This window comes from Nicotiana sylvestris, chromosome 10, assembly GCF_000393655.2.
Source record: "Nicotiana sylvestris chromosome 10, ASM39365v2, whole genome shotgun sequence".
Classification (NCBI taxonomy): Eukaryota; Viridiplantae; Streptophyta; class Magnoliopsida; order Solanales; family Solanaceae; genus Nicotiana; species Nicotiana sylvestris.
Window position 1 is genome coordinate 13,485,980 of NC_091066.1, and position 27,010 is coordinate 13,512,989.

Sequence of the window (27,010 nt, forward strand, 5' to 3'; positions counted from 1 at the left end):
TATCTTGTATAAAAGTATATAACAATGTAAAATGGTATATTACACGTTTCTAACTATAGAGATGAATTAACTTCTTCGACGATTTCATAACGAATAACAAGTAATGAGGCACAAAATTTACGTAGTTTAGTCAATGAGGCCTAGTCGATAGGCAGAAAGGAGCAATTTCACTATAGTAAAAAGTACTTAAAAGAGAGTACAAGATTTAATCAATCTCAAAATATCTCGAAAGAGTAACCTCAAAATAACAGACTAAACAAGATGTTCATACTAATATTTCCCAACACCTAACTCCCTCGCTAATTCCTACATCTATAAATAGAAATAGACGACATAACAGGATAGATAAATGCTTCTCTCGATCTGTCCCTGTATGTGTATCGTTTTAAAGCCACGTTAACAACGATAAAACGCTATATAAAGAGAGGCCATGCAAATTAAACAGTGTATTCATCCCACTACTACCAGAAACAGCTGAGGGTTCTTCAAAAACTTCCTCTCGCCACCTAAAAACCTAGCAAATCACTCTTTTTTCCAGCAATAATGGCCACTGTTAAGGAAATTCGCAGGGAACAACGGGCCGAGGGGCCAGCCACTGTCTTGGCCATTGGAACAGCCAATCCTACCAATTGTTTTGATCAAAACACTTATCCTGACTATTTTTTTCGTGTCACTAACAGTGAGCATAAAACTGAGCTTAAGGAGAAGTTTAAGCGCATGTGTAAGTGTTTAACCAAAAATCTGAGTCTTTGGTCAAAGCTAAAAAGAAATTCAGGTTACTGATAATCAAGAGACAAAAATAAAATACTTTTGAGAATGATGGTAAAACAGCAAATAGTTTTGTATTTCAATGAATTCTCAATAGTATTCCGTGTCCTTACAAATGATGATACTTCTTCCTTTTATAGATAATTCTAGGTAAAGGAATGAAGCCTCAGCTTTAATGATATAATTATGAGTAATAAATGACATTAAATAAGCCGTTATACAATCATTCCTATTAAATACCAATTTTGTAACGTATCAAGTATTTAATAATGAATTTGGACTCCTTTCTGTCATCAGATCTTTGTCTTCAATGTCTTCTAATCTGTTGGCTGTAAATAATTTAAATTGGTACGAGACTCGTATCTATACTTCGTCTCGTGCCTATTTAAATTCTTCTTCCAGTGGTTGTCTCCATCCGTGCCTATTTAAATTCTTCTTCCCATGGCTGTCTCCATCCGTGCCTCTTAGTCAATTGTTGCGCTTTGACCATTTAACTAAACCACGTGTCATGCCACATCATCTTTAATATAAACTCAGTTTTTTCCCAATACAGATAGTCCCCCCACTTTCCATTTATTTATCAATTAAATAATTGAGAAGTGGATCTTCATAAAAAAAGAATTTTTGCCACAATTAATGCTTATGATAGTATTAACGCCTCAGTAGTCTTTTCCATTTAATGTTCTGCCCATGTGTCATTTTCTGATTGATTCCGCTATTTACCCCCTTTTTCGAGACTTCTTCATTCTTACTATTCACGAAGTGATAGCTGCCTTTATTATAGGCTTTCCATCATTACACTTCTAAGGTTGACGGTTCCCATTATATACATAACTTTTTCTTCCTTTGTCTTCTTCACGAATCTTCAGCAAACATTCTTCTTTATTTTTACTTTCTTTCGACTTATCCTTCCTAACAATGTCTTCTTCAAACCCTAACCGTAAAAAAGTTCCAATTCTAGACCAATTCCCCAACGCCCCTGTTAGACACAGAAGAGGCAGAGGAGGTAGGCTTCGAACAGGGTTAGAATCTACTCGAGGCGGCTCCTCTGGTTCTTCTTCAAGGAGTTCTATCCCAAAGGCCCCCTCTTCTAAAAGTAGAAAAATTCTTGATTCTTCTCAAGAACCCTCAGTTGATGAGATAGTTCCCAGCGATTTGTCTTTTGAAAGTGACAAAACGTCTCTTCAAAAACAAATTGCAAATTTAGAAAAAGCCGATACTTACCCTACAATAGTAACCGAGCTTACAATCCCCACCATAAGAAAAGATTGTAACTGGAAGGATAGTCTTCGAATGTCAATTCCTTCCCCAAATCAAAGAATTTTCTCCTTTAGAAGTGGGTATTCTTTTGTTTAGACTTACCCCTTAACTTTAGGTTTTAATCCTCCGATTGACCCAGTTATTCTTGATTTTTGCCGTTTCTTTACAATTTGTTTGGCCCAAATCGGTCCACTAGTGTGGAGAACATTGGCTTGTTTGAGATACTTATCCTCCAAAGCCAATGTCAATTTCACCTTCTCTCACCTCATTCATCTATACCACCCTAACTTAATACGCCATGGGGTTTTTACCTTAACTGCAAGGAGCAAAAAAGTTCTGGTAAATCCTAAAGATGACAAAGATCGTGGATGGTATATCTGTTACGTTGCTGTTCGTACGGTGGACTTGATTGGCGAAACAAATACTCCCTTTCCTGAGAAGTGGAATTTTGAAGGTAGGTTTCCTTTTATTTACCGTACCTACTTTTGAGAATTTCAAAAGAAATTTTGTTTTTAACCTCGTCTCTTCTTGGTTTTTTGTAGCAACCATGGGAGATGTGGAACCTATTCCCAACTTCCGTGGTTGGGTAGACTCACTTTTGAAGATTGCTTCTAGGGAGCAAAGAACTTGGAAATCAATTTCTTCCTTACATGGCTGGAAGGTCAAAACACATGGTATGCCCCTTTTTATATGTTTTTTTTTACATGTTAAGCATTTTTTCCTCAATTTTGATCATGTATATCCATCCTTTAATCAGGATTTGGCGTTAGAGGAATGACGGCTGAATTAGCTATGGCCATTCGCATGTCTGCGAATGCTGCTCTTGATTTGGATAAGGCTCGAGCCTTGCTGCCAAAAAGGAAAGCTATAAAGGAAAGTTCTGAAGAAGAAGAGGAGGGTACCTCCCTAATTACCAGGCCAAGGGTCAGGAGGCGAATAATCATTGATGATGAAATTGAAGACACTCCTGCTCGAACCTCCACCACCGAGCCTGTTTTGATTCATTCTGACGAGGACACCGAACCAAGAGATAATAATGAGTCAATTCAGCATCTTTTTGATAGTGGTTTCGGGAGTGGCAAGCTCGGACCTGTTTTTGATGAAGCTCCTCTTTCCTCATTCGTTCCTATTCCTCCATTCCTCTGCCAACTGTAAGTATTTCTTTACCAGTTTTGACGACTTCCGTTCTTTTGCCAGTTTCTATCGCTCCTATGTCCGTTCCCTTGGCAGTTTCTACTGAACCTGCTTCCGCTCCTGCGTTGGTTTCTACATCTTCTCCTTCCATTCATGTTTCTACATCTTCTCCTTCCATTCCTTCCATTGCTCCTCTTCCCTCTGTTCATCGTACAGAGACGGGTTCTAGCAGTGGAAGTATGACTATGAGAAGTGTTACTCTGGAAGTTCCTGCCAATCATAGCCTCTTGAGAAAGACTGGTAGAGCCGATGTTTGGCTCGAGCCCCTAATTGGAGATATTGAGAAGAAGAAGATGGAGAGCCATAGCTGCTTGACTCTGATGAATGACATAGTTCATTCTACTTTGAAGGTATTTTTCCTCTTCTTACCAACAAGTTTTTTTTTTTTAATTATCTTCAATCCCTCATTTCTATGAGTTGTCTCTGTAGGCTAACCTCATTGGTACGGAATTAATGGGAAGAATTTCCCTTCTGGAAAGAAAAGCCCGTGAGTCTGAAAAAACTGTCCACGAGGCCGAAGAAATAGCCAGGGGAGCCCAGCTTGAAGCAGCCAATTGGAAAGAACAGTTTGAGAATGCTCAAGGGACCATAGAGGAGTTGCAAGAAAATAAAAACCTCCTGGAGCAGCAAAACCGTGGTTTGACTTCTGAACTGGCAACTGCCAAGGCTTCTTCAAGCCAATTTAAAAGAGACAAAGAGCTTTTGGAATGCTCTTTGTCAGGAACAATTATCCAAGGCTAGTGAAGAAGTTAGGGAGCTTAAGGCACTTTTGGCTAAGAAAGAAGAGTATGCAGGAGAGTTAGTGCAAAGCTTGACTCAAGCTCAGGCTGACTTACAGACCTCCTCTGACGAGATTCATGCCTTGAAGAGTTCTCATGCCTCTCTTGAAGCTTCCCTTGATTCCCATTTAGCTGAGCACCAAATCTTAAAAAACGATCTTGCTATGTGGGAAAAGGAATATGGACTTCTGGAGGAGAACTTCAACATAGAGGTGAGTTGGGCTTTCCTGAAATCTCGCCGTGATGCTTTGACGGAAGCTGCTCAGGAAGGTTTTGACTTGCAGTCTAAACTGGCCAAAATCATAGATACCATCGAGAAAAGTCAACAATCTACTGATACTCCTTCTCATGTACTTGAAGCTCCTGGAACGGAAGAACTTTTAAATGAAGAAGTGGCTACTGCAGCAATTAGGGTTGCAATTCCTGCTCCCGAGGGTGAAACTTCTGATGCTCCAAACCCTTCAGTGACTAGATAAAAATGAAATTGCTGTAAAGGATCTTTTGATGAAGTCCCCAGTTATCATAATGGGGCATTTGTAAAAAACAAATGCTTTGTTGACTAAGTTTGTACTTAGTTTTTTTATATTAAGAAGTTTTATCGGTACTTCTGCATATTCTATTCTTGCCTATTTATCTAGGACTCATGGAATAGCTTAGCATTTTTATCCTTTTAAAATGCTTTATGATTCTTCTCATGGATTATCAACATGAGGCTTATAAAAGAGGGCCCTTTTATTTTATCGACACTTAATGAAGAAGACGTCTCAACTTCATAATGGTGTTATAATACGATGAAAGAAATAGGAAAACACACGTTTTGTATGAAACAACTTTGGCAAGTTTTTATTCATAAACTTTTAACAAGTGTTTGACTGTTACATGTATTACAATACATCTACAACTTTCTCGTAACTGTTTTTCTTGTAACAGATTTGTACATAACATAAAATAAACAAGGTTTTTCTTCATAACATGTTTCAGTACATAGTCATGACCCTATCTTTATATATTAAGAAGGGTTTGAAAGATGACTTTGCTTATGAGTTTTGAGAGATGACTCTGTTATTCTCATAACCGCTGAAGACTTCGTAACTTTTACTCAACACTTGACTCTGTTGTTCGATATTCGTATCTGCATTTCTACACGTATCTGTGTACAGTATTGTAGTCCCCCAAGTGTTTGAGCGGTGAAGTATGAAGCCTCGAGCACTTGTTTATTTCTTTTACTTTGGCCCTTTTTCCTGAAACAGAAAGATATACGGGACTCGAAGGTGCGATTATAGATGAAGACTGCCTAACTCGTGTGTATTTCCATCAGATTAATTGTAACCCTGGGCTAGGAATTTAAGAATACTCCATTTTGCCTTGCAGGTTGTGACTCATCATTTGGCACGAGTTAGGGTATTTTGCCTAGCATCTAAAATCGTTAGTAAAATATTAATAATCCAAGAGAGAAATTTTAACATGATGATACCTGACCGTAGGTACTTTCTCAAAAGTAATATCTTTTTAAGTGGACGGCATTCCAATGTGAGGGTAAAACTTTACCGTCCATTGTCTCCAACTGGTATGCTCCTTTTCCCGCAATGCCACGGACTTTGTACGGTCCTTCCCATGTTGGACTTAGCTTTCCTGAGTTAGTAGCCTTTGCAGATTGGAACACCTTTTTAAGCACGAAGTCCCCAATTTTGAAAAATCTGAGGCGTGCTTTCCTATTGTAATATCGTTCAATTACTTGCTTTTGTGTTGCCGTCCTTATCAATGCAGCTTCTTTTCTCCCTTCAAGTAAATCTAGGCTAACCCGCATCTCTTCATCATTAGATTTCTCCGTTGCCTGATCGTACCGTGTGCTTGGCTCACCTATTTCAACTGGAATTAAGGCTTCCTCACCATAAACCATTGAAAATGGTGTTTCTCCAGTGCCTGTTTTGGTCGTTGTACGATAAGCCCATAATACTCCAGGTAACACCTCAGGCCAATTACCTTTTGAATCCTGTAACCTCTTCTTCAAGTTGTTTATAATGACTTTGTTAGTAGATTCTTCTTGTCCATTACCTACTGGATGGTATGGCGTAGACGTTATTCTTTTGATCTGCCAACTTCGAAGAAATTCTGTGATTTGAGCTCCAATGAATTGTGGTCCATTGTCACACACGATCTCCTTTGGTGCTCCAAAGCGGCATATTATATTTCGCCATATGAAGTCTTTAACTTCTTTCTCTCGTACCTGTTTAAATGCCCCTGCTTCTACCCATTTAGTGAAATAATCTGTAAGTACAAGTAGAAACTTTACCTGACCTTTTGCTTGTGGAAGTGGACCTACGATATCCATTCCCCATTTCATAAAGGGCCACGGGGCTATAACAGGATGTAGTAACTCAGCTGGTCTGTGCATATTATTGCCGTACCTTTGACATTTATCACATTTGGACACGAAACTGGTTGCCTCTTCTTCCATCTTAGGCCAATAATATCCTGTGCGAATTAATGTTCTTACCAGTGACCGTCCCCCTACGTGATTCCCACAATGTCCTTCGTGTACTTCTCTCATCACATATTCTGTTTGAGAGGGTCCGAGACATCTTGCTAGTGGTCCACCGAACATCTTTCGATAAAGATTTCCTTGATATAAACAATATCGAGCATCTTTTTTGCGAAGCGCGTGAGCCTTTCCTTTGTCATTAGGCACGGTACCGTGCTGTAAAAAGGCAATAATTTCGTTTCTCCAATCCCATGTTAGATGATTAAAATTTACCTCGCTTTTATCAGATTCGAGAACGGAATGAAATAGATGTATGACTGAAGCATTTGTATTGTTTGCTACGTCTGTTGCAGATGCGAGATTTGCTAAAGCATCTGCCTCTACATTCTCATCTCTTGGGATCTGCACTACTTTCCAAGTTTGGAATTGCTTTATTAACTCCCGTACCTTTGCAAAGTACTCTTGCATTCGTGCCTCTCTGGCTATATAAGTCCCCAGCATTTGATTAACCACGAGTTGAGAATCACTCTTGATTATAATCTGTGTTATGCCGAGTTCTCGTGCCAATTCTAAACCTGCAATTATAGCCTCATACTCTGCTTCATTGTTAGTTATAGAATGACATTTTATAGCCTGTCTAATAGTCTCACCCGCAGGTGGTACGAGGACTATTCCTAGGCTTTCCCCTTTTACATTAGATGAACCGTCAGTGAATAAAACCCAAGTCCTCGGGTTCGCACCATTAAAAACTAGTAATTCTTTTTCTGCTTCTAAATGCATCCCCTGGCTAAAATCAACCACGAAATTAGCTAGTAATTGAGACTTTATAGCGGTCCTGGGTTGATAAACAACTTCATATTCATTTAATTCTATATCCCATTTTGCTAATCTTCCTGAAAGTTCGTGTTTATGCAAAATATTTTGAAGCGGAAAAGCAGTAACTACATTAATGGGATGATATTGAAAATAAGGTCTTAATTTTCTAGATGCCATGATCAAAGCTAATGCTAATTTTTCTAGCTGTGGGTATCGTGTCTCAGCTTCCAATAAGGACTTACTTACATAATAAATAGGATATTGTTTACCTTGGTCCTCGCGGACTAAAACAGCACTCACTGCGACTTCAGATACGGCCAGATAAATGAGAAGTTTTTCCCCCACCTTTGGTTTTGCCAACAACGGTGGTTTTGACAAATAAGCTTTCAAATTTCTAAGGGCTTGTTGACGATCTTCATTCCATTCAAAATGATCTTGCTTTTTAAGTGCAGAGAAAAACTTAAAACACCTTTCTGAGGATTTGGAAATAAATCTCCCCAAAGCTGCAATTCTTCCCGTTAATCTTTGTACTTCCTTTTTATTAGTAAGGATATCAGGGATTTCTTCTATTGCTTTGATCTGAGAAGGATTCACTTCAATACCACGATTAGAAACAAGAAAACCCAAAAACTTACCTGATGCAACTCCAAATGCACATTTTTCTGGGTTGAGTTTCATATTAAATTTTCGCAAAATTTCAAAAGTAACAGATAGATGAGAAATATGATCATGAGATTGCTGGGTTTTGACGAGCATATCGTCTATATATACCTCCATTGTTTTCCCTAAATGTTCTTGGAACATTTTGGTGACCAACCTTTGATAGGTTGCCCCAGCATTTTTGAGACCAAAGGGCATTACTTTATAACAGTAAGTCCCCCTGTCTGTGATGAAAGAAGTTTTTTCTTCATCACCAGGATCCATTTTAATTTGATTATATCCCGAGTATGCATCTAAAAAACTTAAAAGTTCATGACCTGCGGTTGCATCAATTAGTTGGTCTATATGCGGTAAGGGAAAGGAATCTTTTGGACAGGCTTTATTTAAATCGGTATAATCCACACAAACACGCCACTTACCATTTTTCTTGGGTACGACCACCGTGTTAGCTAACCAAGTAGGATACTTTATCCGATTTTTAATAATTTTTGGACTTCATCCTGAATCACCTGGTTCTTGTAAGCACCTTGCTTTCGTTTCTTTTGCTTTATTGGTGTGAAAGAAGGGTCCTCATTGAGTTTGTGAGTCATCACATTCGGTGGTATCCCTGTCATATCAGCGTGGGACCAAGCAAAGCAGTCTAAGTTAGCTTTTAAAAATTCGATTATCATACCTCGCATGTTTAAGCTTAAATTGGCCCCGACATAAACCTTCCGTTCAGGCCATTGATCAAATAACATCACTGCCTCAAGCTCTTCAATTGTCGTTTTGATGCTTTCATTTTCTTCAGGTTCCTGAATTGTGTCAGGCCTTGAGTCCAAATCTGTTTTCTCTTGTTCAGTTGAAGTTTGATCTTTTTTACCTTCAACTGTTTCCTGTAATTGCTATTTTGCTTTATTTACGGCGCTCGTACTTGTTACAGCGTTGACACTTCTAGCCATCTGCTGATCCCCACGAATTTGGCAAATTCCCCATGGTGATGGGAATTTAATAACCTGATGTAGAGTTGATGGGACAGCATCCATATCGTGTATCCATGGTCTCCCCATGATCATATTGTAGGCCATTTCCATATCAACTACTTGAAATTTAGTTTCCTTCACAACACACATAGCAAAAGTTGTTAGAATTACCTCACCTTTTGTTACTACACTTGAATTGTCGAAGCCTGACAAGGTGTGCGCCTTGGGTATCATTTTGTCTTCAGCTTGCATTTCCCGTAGTACCCTTAGTAATATAATATTTACAGAACTCCCTGGATCAATCAAAACTCGTTTTACATTAGTATCATGTACAAGTAAAGATATTACCAGTGCGTTATTATGTGGAGTTGTCACTCCTTCGGTATCTGCGTCATCGAACGAAATACTTTCATTTTCAAGGACCTGCCGCACCCGTTTCCCGTGTGTAATTGTTACCTTAGAAACCTTGTTGGAGGCTGTGTAGGTTATGCCGTGAATATCTTCTCCCCCGCTTATGACATTCACTGTCCTCTTGGGTGAAGGAGGTTGTGGTGGCTCTTGCCTGTTTTTCATATAAGCTTGTTTTCCTTTCTCACTAAATAACTCAGTGAGGTACCCTTGCTTCAATAGATGATCCACTTCACTCTGCAGGAATCTACATTTTGAAGTTTTGTGCCCGTGATCGTTGTGGAATTCGCACCAATGATCTGGATTGCGTCTATTTGGATTTGACCGCATCTCTTTTGGCCACCGTACCTTATCTCCCATGCTTCTGAAAACAACTACGAGCTCGGAGGTAGAGACATTAAAATTATATCCGCCGAATCGTGCCTTTAAACTTTTGTCATCATCTCGTGATTCTTGTCTGTTCCGATCATTCCTGAACTTTGAAGAAGAGCCAGAATCCCGGTTCCTCGATTTTTGATCATATTGCTGGCTATCTTGTTTCGACCGTGGGTCTTTTCCTGCAGGTCCCATATATGGATCGTACCTGTTTTTACCTGATCTTTTTTCGGTTTCTGATCTTCGGGGACCACCCCTTTCTTCATGATGAAACTTAGGTACGGTATCTTCTTCAATTCGCAGCTTCGTACTATACCTGTTGTAAACATCATTCCACGTGGTTGCAGGAAATTCTCGAAGGCTTTCTTTGAGTCGTCTCGTGGCTTCAGAACTTTTGTCATTTAAATTACTTGCAAAGGCTATTGCAGCCCAATTGTCACACACACGAGGTAGAGTCATTCTTTCACGCTGGAATCTATCAACAAAGTTTCTAAGCAGCTCTGAATCCCCTTGTTTGATTTTGAAAATATCTTCCATTCTTTTCTCAACCTTTTGTGCTCCCGAATATGCTTTAATAAAAGAATATGCAAAAGAATTAATAGAATTTTCAGATAAAAGAGAATACCAGGTTAATGCACCCTTGGTGAGTGTTTCTCCAAATTTCTTGACCAATACTGATTAAATTTCTTGTTTGGTCAAGTCGTTGCCTTTTACGCCTGTTGTAAATGCAGTCACGTGGTCACATAGGTCTGTAGTACCATCATATTTTGGGATGTCAGGCATTTTGAACTTTTTCGGAATTGGAAGGGGAGCAGCACTAGGCTTCCATGGTTGTTGTGAGTATTTGTCCATGTCTACTCCTTTTATTACAGGCGGAACTCCAGGGATTTGTTCAATACGCTCATTTTGTTCCTTAATCTGTTTCTGCAAGGTTAGTACTAAATTTTGCAAATATGAATTATTTGAATTACCTGGTCCCCCTTCCTGTGGTTCACTGGGGGTTGCTCCGTTTCCAGAATTATCAAGACCAGAACGGGGATTCTCCAATGTATTATTATTAGGAGTTGGTGTGGGTGGTGCAGCAGGCAATCGACTAACAAGTGCCTGAAGAGCTTTGCCGACCTGTGCATCAATTAGCTTTTGTAAAGCTTCAGTTGTAACTCCTTCAAAATGTTCAGATTGCTCTTGTTGATCAGCACGGGATTCAGTAACATGAGTGCCTTCACAAGATTGACGTGGTGAATTTAGAGGAGAGGGAACCACGTCATCTTGATTTTGATGTATTTGATTCTCATGGTTTCCCAATGTGTTATTAATGTTGTTGTCGGTGTTGTTGTTTGACATGGTGACGACAATAGATAAGATATAGCTTAAAAGAAAAGATTATCATATTCCTGGTAACGGAACCAATTTGTTTAACCAAAAATCTGAGTCTTTGGTCAAAGCTAAAAAGAAATTCGGGTTACTGATAATCAAGAGACAAAAATAAAATACTTTTGAGAATGATGGTAAAACAACAAATAGTTTTGTATTTCAATGAATTCTCAATAGTATTCTGTGTCCTTACAAATGATGATACTTCTTCCTTTTATAGATAATTCTAGGTAAAGGAATGAAGCCTCAGCTTTAATGATATAATTATGAGTAATAAATGACATTAAATAAGCCGTTATACAATCATTCCTATTAAATACCAATTTTGTAACGTATCAAGTATTTAATAATGAATTTGGACTCCTTTCTGTCATCAGATCTTTGTCTTCAATGCCTTCTAATCCGTTGGCTGTAAATAATTTAAATTGGTACGAGACTCGTATCTATACTTTGTCTCGTGCCTATTTAAATTCTTCTTCCTGTGGCTGTCATTCGTGCCTATTTAAATTCTTCTTCCCGTGGTTGTCTCCATCCGTGCCTCTTAGTCAATTGTTGCGCTTTGACCATTTAACTAAACCACGTGTCATGCCACATCATCTTTAATATAAACTCAGTTTTTTCCCAATACAGTAAAATATTCCAATTTAGATTTTGTTATCTTCACTTCACAATATCAATAATTCCAAGTGTTTTTCGGTTAAGGTTATTTTTTTCTTTTTTGTTATGCATCGGACTTTGGTCTTTATGCAAAATATATCAAAAATAGTTTTATGCATTTATTTAAAGTCAATAGCTTTTAGCTTTTCCTCTTTGTCGATGTAAATGAAACCAATTAATCTAAGAAAAGATAAGAGTTCATCTGTACTTATAAAACTTTTAGGCTTTACTTACACTGGAAAGTCTCTAAGTGACGAGAATTTTTTTTTTGAAGATCCTGAGTTATATGCATTGTTAATTTTGAATCTTCATTATTGAGACAAATTACCTAATATACCGAAGCAACGGGTAAATATGCGTTCACTTACTATTGTTGGATCGATATTTGTACGCATGCATATCTCTTTATCGTCTCTCTCTTTCTATATATATATATATATATTACTATTGTTGGATCGATATCTGTATGCATGCATGTCTCTTTATCGTCTCTCTTTCTATATATATATATTACTATTGTTGGATCGATATCTGTATGCATGCATGTCTTTTTATCGTCTCTCTCTTTCTCTCTATATATATATATGATCTCACACAAAGATAAAATGTATGGGGGGGGGGGAGGGGGGAATAGACGCATTTGACTAGCTTTATGTATTGCTTGAAGATTTTGGAGTAAGCATTTGGATTCTTTTTGCCACCACTTTCACCTGCAAGAAAGAAATATATCTTCAACTAAATCAATATAAGCATTAAATTTCAACACTTTAAAACGTACCTTAGGAGCATGTTAATTGAACCTTGCACCTTAGAGAAATTTTGGCTTACATTTTTCATATGTTGCAGGTGACGGAACAATGATAAAAAGGAGGTATTTTCACTTAACTGAGGAAATCTTGGCAAAAAATCCCAATTTTTGTGAATACAAAGCATCTTCGTTTAATGCTAGGCAAGATATAGCAATTGTTGAAGTGCCAAAACTTGGCCAAAAAGCCGCAGAAAAAGCCATCAAAGAATGGGGTCAGTCCAAATCCAAGATCACTCATTTAGTCTTTTGCACCACTAGTGGTGTGGATATTCCTGGTGCTGACTGTTAGTAAAATAAGAATAACGACCACAGATTAGAAGGCTTAAAACACGTACGGAACGCTTTCCTAAAAGCGATATTTGCACCCTCTCCTCTGCGAGATTGCTATGGGATTATTGACAAATAGCTATAGTGGATATGACAAGCCTATGACTTTCTACACTAAGCAAATAGTGGAGAAATTCTATTGGAAAGCAAGAACTATGAAACTTGATCTTTACAAGTTGGAGAAGGAAAAAATATTTTGCAGAAAGTTGTAAAAGAACTCTCTGTAAAATAACGTTTTTTAAATTCAATATTCTTTGAAAGAGAAAATCAGTTTCTTTATATAGACAAAACAGTTATAAAGGGAACGGACATATCCATTCAAGAAAAGACACCCTTTCATTCAAACTTTTGAACTTTTAAAACATTAATAGTAATTATATTTAAACAATAAATTCTAACAATCCCCCACTTGTTTTAATATAAATAAAGACTTAAAATCAAGTTATGTCTATGCATAGAGTAATGTATCTTTCGATTTGAACATTACCTTACTATAATATCACAAGATGAAATCGAAATCGCATGTAGCATAATAGCTTTGAACATGCCATTTTTTGTGATAACATCGGTAACAATATACACATAAACATTTCGGTTTTGCTTTCCACTCAAAACACGCTTAGCACTTTTATGTCCATGCGCTATCCAAAATTCATGAACATTTAGGAAAGTAACTCTAACTCTCAATTGAAGCGGCACCACTTTGTGAAGTTTTTGCAGTGTATTTGTCACATTTGAGACACTTGTTCCTTGAACTGAACCTCATTAAGAGTTTTATAACGCATCCCTCTTATCTGTGACAACCAGCACTAGTATATCTCTTACTTGAGTACTGAAAACGTCCACTTATCAATAACTTGTTATTACCCTTTGAACCCAAAACTACTCATTTCATAGTGTTAGGTAGGGTTGCCGTTATTGGTAGACTTAATTAAAGAGTTTTAACCCAATCAAACTCGAAGTCGTTTTCACTGACTCCCTTGTAAGAGGTTTAGTAAATGGATCAGCCAAATTACTTTTTGACTTTACAAATGTGAGAGAGATAATTCCATCTTTAATTAATTTTCTCACATAATCATGTCGGAGACTTATATGCCTTGACTTTCCATTATATATATTGCTATAAGCTCGAACTAGGGTGGCTTGACTATCACAATGAATTGAAATTGAGCTCATACTTTTTGAGATCAATGGAATTTCTAAAAGAAAATCCCTCAACCACTCAGCTTCTTTTCCTGCTTCTACTAATGCAACAAATTCTGACTCCATGGTTGAATGTGTTATACAAGTTTGTTTCTTGGATTTCCAAGAAATTGCACCTCCACCTAAGGTGAACACCCAACCAGTTGTAGATTTATTGTCTCCTAAACTCGATATCCAATGTGCGTCAGTATATCCTTCTAAAATAGCAGGAAACTTTGAGTATTGAATACAAAAATCTTTGGTTTTCTTAAGAAAACCAAGAACTCGCTCAATGGCTTTCCAGTGATCAATACTAGGATTGCTAGTAAATCTGCTTAATTTATTAATTGCAAATGCATGTTTGGTCTTGTGCATTATGTAGCATACATTAGACTTCCAATAGCGCTTGCATACTCAAGTTGAGCCACAACTCTTCCTTCATTCTTGATTAACTTGATGCTTGGATCAAATGGGTATTAACCTCTTTTATGTTTAAGTGACTAAATTTATTTAGTACTTTCTCAATGTAATGAGATTGACTCAATACGTATCCCCCACTATTTCTTTTAATCTTGATACCCAATCTGGTATCAACTTGTTCAAGATCCTTCATCTTGAATGAGGAAGATAGAAACCTTTTCGTTTCTATAATTCCATTCATATCATTGCTGACAATTAACATGTCATCAACATATAAACAAACTAACACAAAATAATTACTACATATCTTAGTATAAACACACTTATCAACTATATTATGTCTAAAGCCAAATGATAAAATTGCTTTATCAAATTTCTCGTGCCATTGTTTAGGGGCTTGTTTCAGTCCATACAAAGTCTTGACAAGTTTACAAACTTTATGTTCATTTTTCGGTAGAACGAACCCTTCGGGTTGTTCCATATAGACCTCCTCCTCGAGATCACCATTTAAGAATGCCGTTTTGACATCCATTTGATGAACATGTAGGTTATAAATAGAGGCTAAAGCAAATATAATTCTAATTGAAGTAATTCTTGCTACCGGTGCGTATGTATCAAAATAATCAATTCCTTCTTTTTGTCGAAAACCCTTAGCGACTAACCTAGATTTGTAAGTATGTAAAGTCCCATCAGTATGATACTTTCTCCGAAACACTCCACTTACAACCGATAGGTTTAGAAGTTTGAGGCAAATCAACAAGTTCCCAAACGTGGTTTGACATTATTGAATCCATTTCATCTTTAACAGCATCTTTCCAAAAAGCCACATCTCTAGAAGCCATAGCTTCTTTATAAGATTTAGGATCATCTTCCACTTGAAGAATAATTGGAGTCGTTCTCACAACTATATCTCTATTACCTTCAACAAGATTAAAAGAAATACGTTGAGAGTCAACCTCATCTGATCCAAGTATTTTAGTCTTTCGAATTCTAGTGCTTCTCCTTTGTTCACAAGATTGATCATTAACTTCCTATGAAGTAGATTGCTTAACGATCCTTTGAGATGTTTTTTCCAATGTTACCTCAGTTGATGGAGATTGACATCTTCTGCCCGAAGTTAAAAGATATTCAAAAAATTCCACATCTCTAGATTCAATAATGACATTCGACTCTAAATTAAGAAGTCGATAAGCTTTGCTATTTGAGGCATAACCTACAAATGCACACTTGATCCCTCTAGGACCCAACTTGATGCGATTTGGATCATTGTTTTTGCAATATGCAAGACACCCCCACACTTTAAAATATCCTATATTAGGCTTTCTTTCCTTCCAAAATTCATATGGAGTAATTTGATTTTTCTTCATAGGAATCCTATTAAATATGTGACATGTAGCAAGAAGTGCTTCTCCCCACAAATTAAATGGCAATTCAGCATGTAACAACAAAGCATTAACCACTTCTAAATAAGTTCTATTTTTTCTTTCTGCTAATCCATTCTGTTGAGGAGTGCGAGGAGCAGAACATTCATGAATAATACCATTTTCTTCACAAAAAATATTAAATTCTTTAGAAAAATATTCTCCCCCTCTATCACTTCTTAAAACTTTAATTCTTTTTTCTAATTGATTTTCCACTTCAGCCTTATAATTCTTAAAAGTATTAAAAGCTTCATCTTTGTGTCTCAATAAATATACATAAGTATATCTAGAACTATCATCAATAAAAGTTATAAAATATCTATTGTCGCCTCTAGTTAGCATGCCATTTAACTCACATATGTCAAAATGTATCAAAACCTAACAAGTTTGTATTTCGTTCAACACTTTTAAAAGGTTTCTTAGTCAATTTAGATTTAACACACAATTCACATTTTTTAAATTCTTTTACGTCACAGGAAATCAGTCCACTTTTAACCATTCTTTTCATAGTACTTAGGCCAATATGTGCTAATCTATAATGCCATAAAGAAATTGAATCCAACATATAAACAGAAGCATCATTCTTATTATTAATAATAAAACCATCAGTTACAGACAATTTGACCATTCCATCAATAGAATAGCTTTTTCCAACAAAGACACCATTTCGGGACAAAATTAATTTTCCCGATTCAAATACAGATTTAATACCCGATTTATCCAAAAGTACCCCACCAACAAGATTCCGATTCATATCGGGAACATGTAAGACATTGGTAAGAGTAACCATCTTGCCCGAAGTAAATGCAAGTTCGACATTTCCCTTGCCATAAACTTTGGACCTTCCTTCATTTCCCATTTGAATCTCTTGTTCATCACTTACTTCTTTGTAAGTCTTGAAAAGGGACTTGTCGTAGCAAACATGAAATGTGGCACATGTATCATACCACCAACCAGAAACTTTACCTTGTAGGGCATAGATCTCGCTCACAGTAGCAACGATCTCTTCATTTTCTTTTGTTGAATTCACTTCTGGTTTCTGAGTCTTTTTAAATCTGCAATCTCTAGCATAATGGTCAGGTTTTCCACACACATAGCAACCTCCTTGTTTGGACTTCTTGAATTTCTTTTGATCCTTTTTAGGACCGAGAGAAATTCCTTTGCTTTGCTTTTCTTTGTTGGATTTGTTTGAGGGCTTATTCAAAGCATTGGCTTTATAATTGCCATTATAAGAATTTTCATTCTTATCTCTCTCCCTCGATTATAATCGCGCCAACTTGAAAAGATTCGGGAAGTTCAATTCCAGCAACCCTCAACTGATTTACAATAACTTGTAATTCATGCACTTGTGCTAAAATAGGCATATCATCAGAAAATTTGAACTCAAAATACTTTGAAACCAGAAACTTTTTGGTACCTTCCTCCTCGGCTTTATACTTGAATTCCAAGGCATTCCATATCTTCTTAGCAGAAGGTTCAACAGTGTAGAGATCATAAAGGCGATCTGAAAGTGCATTGAGAATGTGGCCTCTACACATGATTTCATCTTCCTCCCTCTTTTTTCGTTGTGCCTTGAGTTCTTCAGAATCATCATCCTTTGGCGAAGGAATTGGAGAAAGATTTGGATCAAGCACATAAAAGATCTTCAAAGCAGTAAGCATAAACTTCAATTTGTCCCTCCATCTCGAGAAATTTGCACCATCGAATCGATCAAGACGGACAAAGTCTTGGTTCATGAGTTTGATTGTATCAGTATCCGTGAAAAGTAACACAAGATCAAATTCCTTTTAATTCCTTTGAAATCAACAGAAAAGAAACTAAAAGGAACAATGGTGTTCGAAACAGACAAATCCAAAATGTAACAGAGAACTATGTCCTTCTAACCCGTGATGAAAAAATCAACAACTAGAGAAGAATTTTCTGTTGTGCAGAACAGGAAAAAGTCTAAATATCGCTTTTAGAATGTTAGTAAAATAAGAATAACGACCACAGATTAGAAGGCTTAAAACACGTACGGAACGCTTTCCTAAAAGCGATATTTGCACCCTCTCCTCTGCGAGATTGCTATGGGATTATTGGCAAATAGCTGTAGTGGATATGACAAGCCAATGAATTTCTACACTAAGCAAATAGTGGAGAAATTCTATTGGAAAGCAAGAACTATGAAACTTGATCTTTAGAAGTTGGAGAAGGAAAAAATATTTTGCAGAAAGTTGTAAAAGAACTCTCTGTAAAATAACGTTTTTTAAATTCAATATTCTTTGAAAGAGAAAATCAGTTTCTTTATATAGACAAAACAGTTATAAAGGGAACGGACATATCCATTCAAGAAAAGACACCCTTTCATTCAAACTTTTGAACTTTTAAAACATTAATAGTAATTATATTTAAACAATAAATTCTAACACTGACTACCAACTCACTAAACTTCTTGAACTTAGCCCATTAGTCAAGCGATACATGATGTACCAACAAGGCTGTTTTGGTGGTGGCGCTGCTCTACGATTAGCCAAGGACTCAAAGGTGCTCGCGTCCTTGTTGTTTGCTCAGAATTAATCAATTTGCTCTGTTTCCACGAACCAACTGAAACCGAGTACGAAGTTTTGGTTGGGCAAGCCCTCTTTGGTGATGGTGCATCAGCTGTCATTGTCGGTTCAGATCCAATTATAACTATAGAAACGCCTTTATTTGAGCTTATATTCGCAACTCAAACTCTTCTCCCGGACAGTGGACATGCAATTACTGGTAACCTCAGTGAGGCCGGGTTGATAGCTGAAATACACAAGGATAATCCAATGCTAATATCAACAAACATTGAAAAGATTTTAGAGGAAGTATTCCGGCCTTTGGGTATTTCAGATTGGAACTCCATCTTTTGGGTATCTCATGCAGGTGGTCGTGCAATTTTGGATCAAATTGAAGTAAAATTGGGTCTAAAGACTGAAAAACTCAAGGCTACAAGAAGTGTCATGAGTGAATATGGAAATATGGGCAGTGCTTGTGTTTTTGTTTTTTTTTGGACGAGATGAGGAAAGGCTCTATCAAAGGAGGACTGAGTACCACTGGCGAAGGGCTTGAGTGGGGCGTGCTTTTTGGTTTTGGGCCTGGGCTAACCATTGAGACGGTAGTCCTTCGTAGTGTCCCATGGACAGAACTTCAAGTTTAACAAGTGTTGCCCCTTGCTTATTTCACGGGCAACACATTTTACTTTTGACCTTAAAGATTTTCCAACGGGGCAAGCAGGAGCCAAAAAATCAAGATCATTTGTTTTCAAGGTCTTTGAGGTAATATCCTTGTCTCTATTTAGGTCGGTGTTAATTTATTTTGTGGGTTAATTCAAGTTTGATCAATTGTTTCTTTGCTTTAAGTTTTTTTTTTTTTTTTTTGGGGGGGGGGGGGGGTTTGCTATTATGTATTTGTCTACGTATTTATTATTGTTCTTTAATGATGCCTATAACATAAACAAAAAAGAGCTCCTCACATTATTTTTTTCTTCCCTCTATCTTTTTGGAGATTTAAATACTAATTTTGATCCTTAAGTTATTGCTTTATTATGATTTTAGTGTGTATGTTACTCAAACTAAGCATATAGTGAATGTCTTCACAGTCTCATGGTGCGCATGACTAGTGGAACAAACATAAAAAATATGAAAACAGAAACGTACAGCAAATCAAGAAAAAAAACAACCCAAGTACTTAGGACTGAGATAAATTGTCACTGAATATGTTATATTCAATGCCAGGGTGAGACAGAAACAAATCACAAAATCAAAGTGATTACAATTTTTTCACACAAAACAATCCACAATCTCTTGTTTAAAAGATTCAACAAAAAGAAATATCAATAAGTAAGATGGACAGCAATCCTTAACAATGTCTCTGCACCATCTGTAACATGTTGACCAGCTGGTATAAGGGAACGAATCTCTGCAAATCCACAAGCATTTTTAAACTTACCTGTTCCTCCTGTAACTGAAATTCGAGACATGGGACTTGCAATTCTGTAAACACCAAAGAAATTGAGACTATCACCATATTCTCCTCCTTCAAACATGGCCGTAAACGCCATCATTTGAGTACTTCCATCTGCAGAGCTTGAAACATAGACACCTTGTGCTTTTCCAAGGTTTTGTGTGCCCAACTCGGGGGATGAAGTCAAGTAGTCGTCAATAACAGTAATGGTACCTGTTGAAATATAATATAATAAAGGTTAATAAAAAATGTGACGTTTACGATGGCGTAAGCTAAAACAACATAAGCATACAGTTCGATATGGTAATAGAGCATGTAAGAGGTTTCAGGCTCAAATCTTAGTGCTACCTGAAAAACAAAAAATATTTCCACATTTTTGGTCAATGAAAAAGAATTAGACCTACACTTGAGGTCGTGTTAAGATATAAGTAATATAGTTAAGATTGTTAAAAGTGTAATTCCTCTCAAAGGTTGAGCCAAGATTTCAAGATTAGGTTTAGAATTTTAATCCTTTTAATTTATCAGATTCTAAATTAATAATTTATACATATTCAATGATTTTTTCAAGGAAAGGGAGCCTTGGAGCAACGGTCAAGTTGTCCCAATGTGACCTATAAGTTAAGGGTTCGAGCCGTAGACCTATAAGTTGTCTCAATGTGACCTATAAGTTACGGGTTCGAGCCGTGGAACTTCTTGAGCTGCGGCCCTTCCCTGAACCCTGTGTGAAAGCGGGATGCTTTGTGCATCAGGCTGCTAATGACTTTTTCTAAACAAATACAAAATTTGAACCACAGCTATTAGGTTCGCTCGAAGTCGTTCCCGGCACTCTAGCTCCACCCCTGATTCCTCTAACAACTTAAATTTTTTGAGATGATCACACAGTTCAATATGATAGCAGAGTAGGCAAAAGATCCTAGGTTCAAATCACACCACTACTCAAAAAGTGAAAAAGATCATGTTTTTCGCCAATGGAAAATAATCAAGCTGACACGTGAGAGGACATGTTAAGGCATGTTGAAGCATACTACTAATATAGATAAGGTAATTGAAAGTGTGATATCTCTAACAGCTTAAACTTTTACGTACCAAAGCCGAGGCCCAAGCCATCAGGGCCTAATTGAGTAGTCACAGTAGTTTGGCTATTCTGGTTACCAGCAAATGTTGTGCCTGCTAAGCCAGTTCCTAGTGGAACGCCATTGATATTGAAAGTTGGGATTGCACCATTGGAATTGGGAATTGCTACACCATCTGTAGGAGGTTCGAAACCTAGAGGCTTAGCAAAAGGCACTTGTCCACTGTAAATATTGCCTAATAATCCGGTTATCGGTCTAGCTGTGGGATTACTGCCTCCCAGAATATCATGCAGGTATAATTCCAGTATCGGTTCGCCAGGAGATTGAGTATCAATTGAAGAAACATGGAGTGCCAAGTTTATTGTTGCAAATAAGAATACAAAGAAAATGGAAGATGGTGATTGACTTAGCATTTTGAGAATTGCTTATCAGGGAAAAAAGAGGTTTTTTCTTTATGTTTTGGGTGCTGGATTAAGATGTTTTCTTGGATTAATTATACTTAAATTAGCTCAACATTGGCACTTTATATAGAGATGTGATCATAATGAGAGGAGGTGGAGTTGTTGTGAGATAGAGTAATGTTATTAACTGTTGGAGTTATTGTAACAAAACCTCACAAAATTTTGTGTCATCCATTATATAATTAACACAAACAGAAAGTTCTGTACATATTAATTTGTATTTTAAAATATGTTTAGTCCTGTTAGTTGTAATTCGTTTCTTTGTAATTCAGTAGGAAGGAGACCTTTACAAGTAAGAATTAGTATTATCTGTTAAAGAGATCCATTACAGATCAGAGAATGATCCATAGACCAATTATTGAACCTAATCCATCTTAATTCTAGCTTTTCTTTATTCTTATTATTATTTTCTTCGGTTACTTTCCTAATACTGGTAGTTTGGCAGTTAATTTGCTATCTAATTATCTATAATAATCCAATTAAATTTATTTAATCGGATTATCGGAACAAGTGCAAATTGGTTTGACCAAAATAATCTAATTAATCCCACTTTAAATCCCGCAGCTATTACATTTTGTTAAGAAAATATATGCCATGTTGAATGATTGGAAGCTGGTATTATTCACATTACAAAGCTTGCTGATTTGGCATTTTTGTGTACTAAGAGTTGTTGCTATGTTCTGTTAGACATTTTTGTGTAATAAGACAATTGTTGCTATGTTCTGTTAGACATTTTTGTGTAATAAGACAATTGTTGCTATGTTCTGTTAGACATTTTTGCGTACTAAGACAGAGTTGTTGCTATGTTCTGTTGTTGACATTTTTTGTGTGAAGTCCAGTCTTAGGAAGGTTATATATTGTGGTTGCAACTTTGAAAGGAGCTCACTATCACGATCGATGGGTTTAACCGATTAGCAATAAGTTCACGTTTTTCAAAAAACCTAGGTATGATTGCGCTTATATTGTTTAAAATTTGTTGTTGAAATGATCACGTCACATAGTGGTGGTGAAGTTATGATTTTTTTACTCAGAAGATTCAAAAAATTAAAAAGTAATACGCGAAGAAATCAAGGAATATACACATAAGAAACTTGACCTGACATACACAATATCATGAATCCCTTTCGGCCCCTAGCTCGGCCCATGGATCACGACACGATAAAATACAGAATGCTGGAATTACATTTTCTGAATTCGATTTGGTCGAACTTTTGCCTAACACAAAATTTATGTTGGCCAAGTGCAAGATAGAGTATTGATGCTTACCAATTGGGGTGCGCCACTTAATTGTAAAAGAAACAGTTAGCATTCTATTTTTTTTTTAACCATCTGTTATTCGAAACTCATTGGCTTGACTAATTCATATTGGCGCTACATAAAAGTAGAAAAATACTTTATATTAGAATTTTTTTTATTCCTAAAGCTCGAAACCGAATATTCATTAGTGGTAAAATAGTTATCATTCATCTCACTCCTGAAATTGCTTAAACTTGGGCTTCCTCTCAATAGACTAGAAGGAAGTGAATTATCAGATTCTATAATAAGGCAAAGTGAAAATACCCCCTAAACTATTGGCTCTTGTGACTTGCCTACTACATTTTTATAGGCCACAAAAAAAAAACACATTAATAATAAGCAAGAACAACTGGCAAACCAAATGAAAAATTACATTGTTTTGTCCATTAATCATTTTTTCTTGTGGCAAAACTACCAATCATACTTGTTTTGCTTACCATTAAAATCTTCCAAATAAAAACAATCTTCTTTAACTTTCCACTGGCATACATAACTAGGATCTGGTATATCTGCCTTTGGTATGCATGTTCTTGGACTGTTTAAAACCTCAAAAGCTTGATTTTTGAACCCCCAAAAGTGTTGGGCTAAAATACTCAAAGATATTTTTCAACATGGTGTCATATTGTCCGCTTTGGGCTAAGCCCGTATGGTTTTCCCCAAACGGCCTCACTCCATTAAGAGTATCTAACTCCTTATAACAACAACAACATACCCAATATATTCCCACACCATGGGCTTTGGGGAGGGTAGTGTGTACGCAGACCTAACCCCTACTTTGTGAGGATAGAGAAGTTATTTCCAATAGATCCTTGGCTCAGGAACAACTCCTTATAAGTAGAATCTTTTTCTTTTCTACTTTCCATGTGGGACTTTATTCAACACACCCAATAATCTCCCCCTTGAACTAAGTTCCACATGACTCATCACCATTCATGGGCTAATTTAGAGATTAATTATGTAGGTAAAAACATAAATAGGAAATATTTAAGAAAAAATTTCAAAAACCTAGCAGCAATAGTTATTTTACTAACATGGAAACTAAATAATTACATTTCTTTAATAGGTACAATAAATTAAAAAGAGGATATAAATTAATACTCCCTAAAAATAAGCAAATTGAACGGAAAATGGTAGCCTCCATAAAATAAGTGATTGCGATATTTATTCTTTTTCCCATGTTTGCTAAAATTTCATTATTCTCATCTCTTATCTAAATCTGGTAAAATCTAATTGTTTTATCTCTCGCCGAAATCATGGTAGTTTCTTACTGATACATTTAGAATATACTAGTCTTAGTGTACGCGCGTTGCGCGTGTTCCCCATCTAAATGAGTGACTTTTATAAGAAAATTACGTATTATTTAAAATTATGTTTGAGTTATAAAGTAAAATATAAGCTTCTACAATTGATGAATATTGATCATAAATAACTAATTCAACAAAAGAATTTTTTATTAGAAAGTTCTTAATCATTATTCAATATATTTACCTTAAATTAGATTCTAATTTTATAATTTTATCAGCTCAATTTCATAAGTTATCGTGCTTCCTTTTAGTTTCAATAAAAGTACATAGCCTTAGAAGATTTAAGATTTAAAATTTAAGATTTTTTTGGGGAAATACATGTGCTTCATTAGGATTCTAACATAAATTATAAAATGAATCATATGTCTTCTCAGTTTATCTCCCTTCAAAGGTTTAACTGTTACTCTTACAGTGAAGTTTTAGTTATTGAAAAACAAAAGTAAAAAACATTACGATTTGCATAACTTTGTAGAAATGTGCGTAGCAAAGAAAATATTACTAAAACATAAAAATTTAATAGAACGAACAAATACTCTAAAAAGTTATAGAATTCGCTAAATGTGTGTATACATATTAATTTAGATTTTTTTCTTATATATAATCCATTTTAGTGCGTGAATACATATCACTTTAGATGTTGAATCCTAAATATTTGGAGTTCCTACGTAGTTCAAATAAAGAAACATTTAATCGATTTTAAAATCTTATATATTACTCAGTAAAATATGTACTATATTTTAAAAAATATATAAATCTATATCTCTCTATATATATATATATATATATATAAGCAAGAAAGTTACCATATATAATTGACATTATGGTTAAACCAAGTGGCAAGCTAATAAATGTCAATAGTATATGGTAACTTTATTCTATATTTGACTATTTTAGTTAAATATATATATATATATATATATATATATATATGGAATTTGAATTAAAAGATAATTTTGAATTTATAGATAAAGTTCTAAAATTCGAATTTAATTAAAAATAAAATTTATCTTTTTTTATCATGTTATCATACTTAATTCGGTTAATGATCATATGTAATCGTGTTAGGAACTTTTGTTATTTTTTATAATTATTTAAATACTACTTCGCATCTAGCAAAAAAAAAAAAACTACTCCATATAACTATAAAACTCTTTCACATTTAAAATCCTATAAATATAGTTCTTGGAACGTTGTAGCTAGATTTGAATAAAACAAAATTCTTTTAAAATAAATGTAATATATAGGGTACACATCTATGTTTAGCTAAATAACAAAAAGAGAGTTTACAAAACCAAATATAAGTTTACTTACATATATAATAAAGTAAACATACATGCTGGAGAAAGAAACATCACTGAAAAAAAAGTTGTTTCTTTTTTCTTCTTGAAGAATATTTGTTTGAAGAGTCAATTTGCATAAATGAACATCAAACAAATAACAAAACTTTGGCTATACAATTGCTATCATTAATTTCAATTTAGCACATTCAAGGAATTGAATGGTATAAGTTGAAACCCCTTCATTTAGCTGTAGTCAAGCCAATATGCAAGGGTATAATATTTTTTTCGTTGAAAAATATTAGTTTTGAATCATTAGATTATGTGAAAGGTTTTTTTTTCAAACTCAACAAGAGATAAATTTGTTTCTAATTGATAGTTTCTATAGCGACTTTTAAGTGTAACAAGGAGTATATATAAAAAAAATTGGTATGACGTAAATTTGTTTTTTTAAATGTAAACAAATTATTTCGAAAAAAATCTTTACTTTTTTTTTAATTCAAAGATAATAAAAAGATAAGATAATTTTGAATATTAGTAGAGAGTTTTAAAATTATTATAATAGAAGTTATATCATGGATAAACTCAAAAAACCGAAATCTTATGGAATATTTACATAATATCCGGCCATATTTATTGTTTACTTTTTATAGCTAATATAAATAGATGATATACCGACAACACACGATTATGCACATATTATATTTGGATTATATATAAATTACACATCATTCAATTTTTTACTTTAAATGGTCGGGTGAGCACCTATTTAGGCTGATTAGATAAAGCCAAAAGAAAAATATGAAATAATTCAACCAAAGATTAAAAATATAATTAAAGTTCATATGTAGACAATTTTTATTAAAACTCATCCTTTTTATAGTGAAATAAATTAATTTTTTGTAACAAAAGAAATAATGACATAAAAATAAGATAAAACAAAATAAATATTGAAAAAAATGTTAGAAAGATCTAAAAACGAGAAATAAAAGATGACAACAAATTTTTTCTTATGTTTTATCTTTGTTGAGTATAAAAAATTTGAAAGTTAATCTCATCGATTTCAAATATTTTTTTTCCAACTCAAATACATAGATTATAAGATAAGGATATCTTCGAATATATTTTTTAATTTACATTATGTGTTGTTTTTAAAAAATTACTATTACTAACAAACTGATATGATATACGAATTTGAATTGGAATGCAATTTGAGTAGTTTGCATTGAGGTTAAGCCAAGTATGGGGTCGAAAAATAAACTACTTGACAATTTTAAGACAATATATGCGATATTTTATAATAATAATAATAATAATAATAATAATAATAATAATAATAATAATAATAATAATAATAATAATCAACTAATTTAACATTTAATGATTCAATGAACAAATTTTTTGTATATATAGGGTATTAAAAATTCAAATTCTGGGGCTAGAGATATCAATAAACTTAAAGTGGAGTCATATTGAAATAAATCCAGCCAAAGAATCATTTAAATTTTAGATAGCCGATTAAGTGAATTTTAAATTGAGGATAATATCTTCACTTGTATCATTATAAAGATAATCATTATTATAATATATATAAAGTTTTAGAAATTAAAATTTCAAAATAGAAATATTTTTTGAAATATAAAATCATACCAAATAAGAGTTCAAGTCGTAGTATAAAAGTCACGTCATAATCAAAGAATCGTATATATCGTGTCAGCCTTTGTGTTTTGCCAT

The 27,010-nt window shown here is 35.0% G+C and overlaps 1 protein-coding gene and 1 pseudogene across 1 annotated transcript; one reads left to right on the top strand and one right to left on the bottom strand.

Annotated features, from left to right (window-relative positions):
* The first annotated feature begins 543 nt into the window (after nt 1–543).
* Nucleotides 544–19,201, top strand: LOC104230634 (chalcone synthase G-like; annotated as a pseudogene).
* Nucleotides 19,202–19,521: 320 nt separating this feature from the next.
* Nucleotides 19,522–21,416, bottom strand: LOC104230628 (dirigent protein 16-like). Its single transcript, XM_009783487.2, has 2 exons — nt 20,952–21,416; nt 19,522–20,078 (listed from the first exon to the last, which is right to left on the bottom strand). The coding sequence occupies exons 1-2, from the start codon at nt 21,349–21,351 to the stop codon at nt 19,735–19,737; spliced, it is 744 nt and encodes a 247-aa protein (XP_009781789.1). The 5' UTR covers nt 21,352–21,416; the 3' UTR covers nt 19,522–19,734.
* Between the last annotated feature and the right edge of the window lie 5,594 nt (nt 21,417–27,010).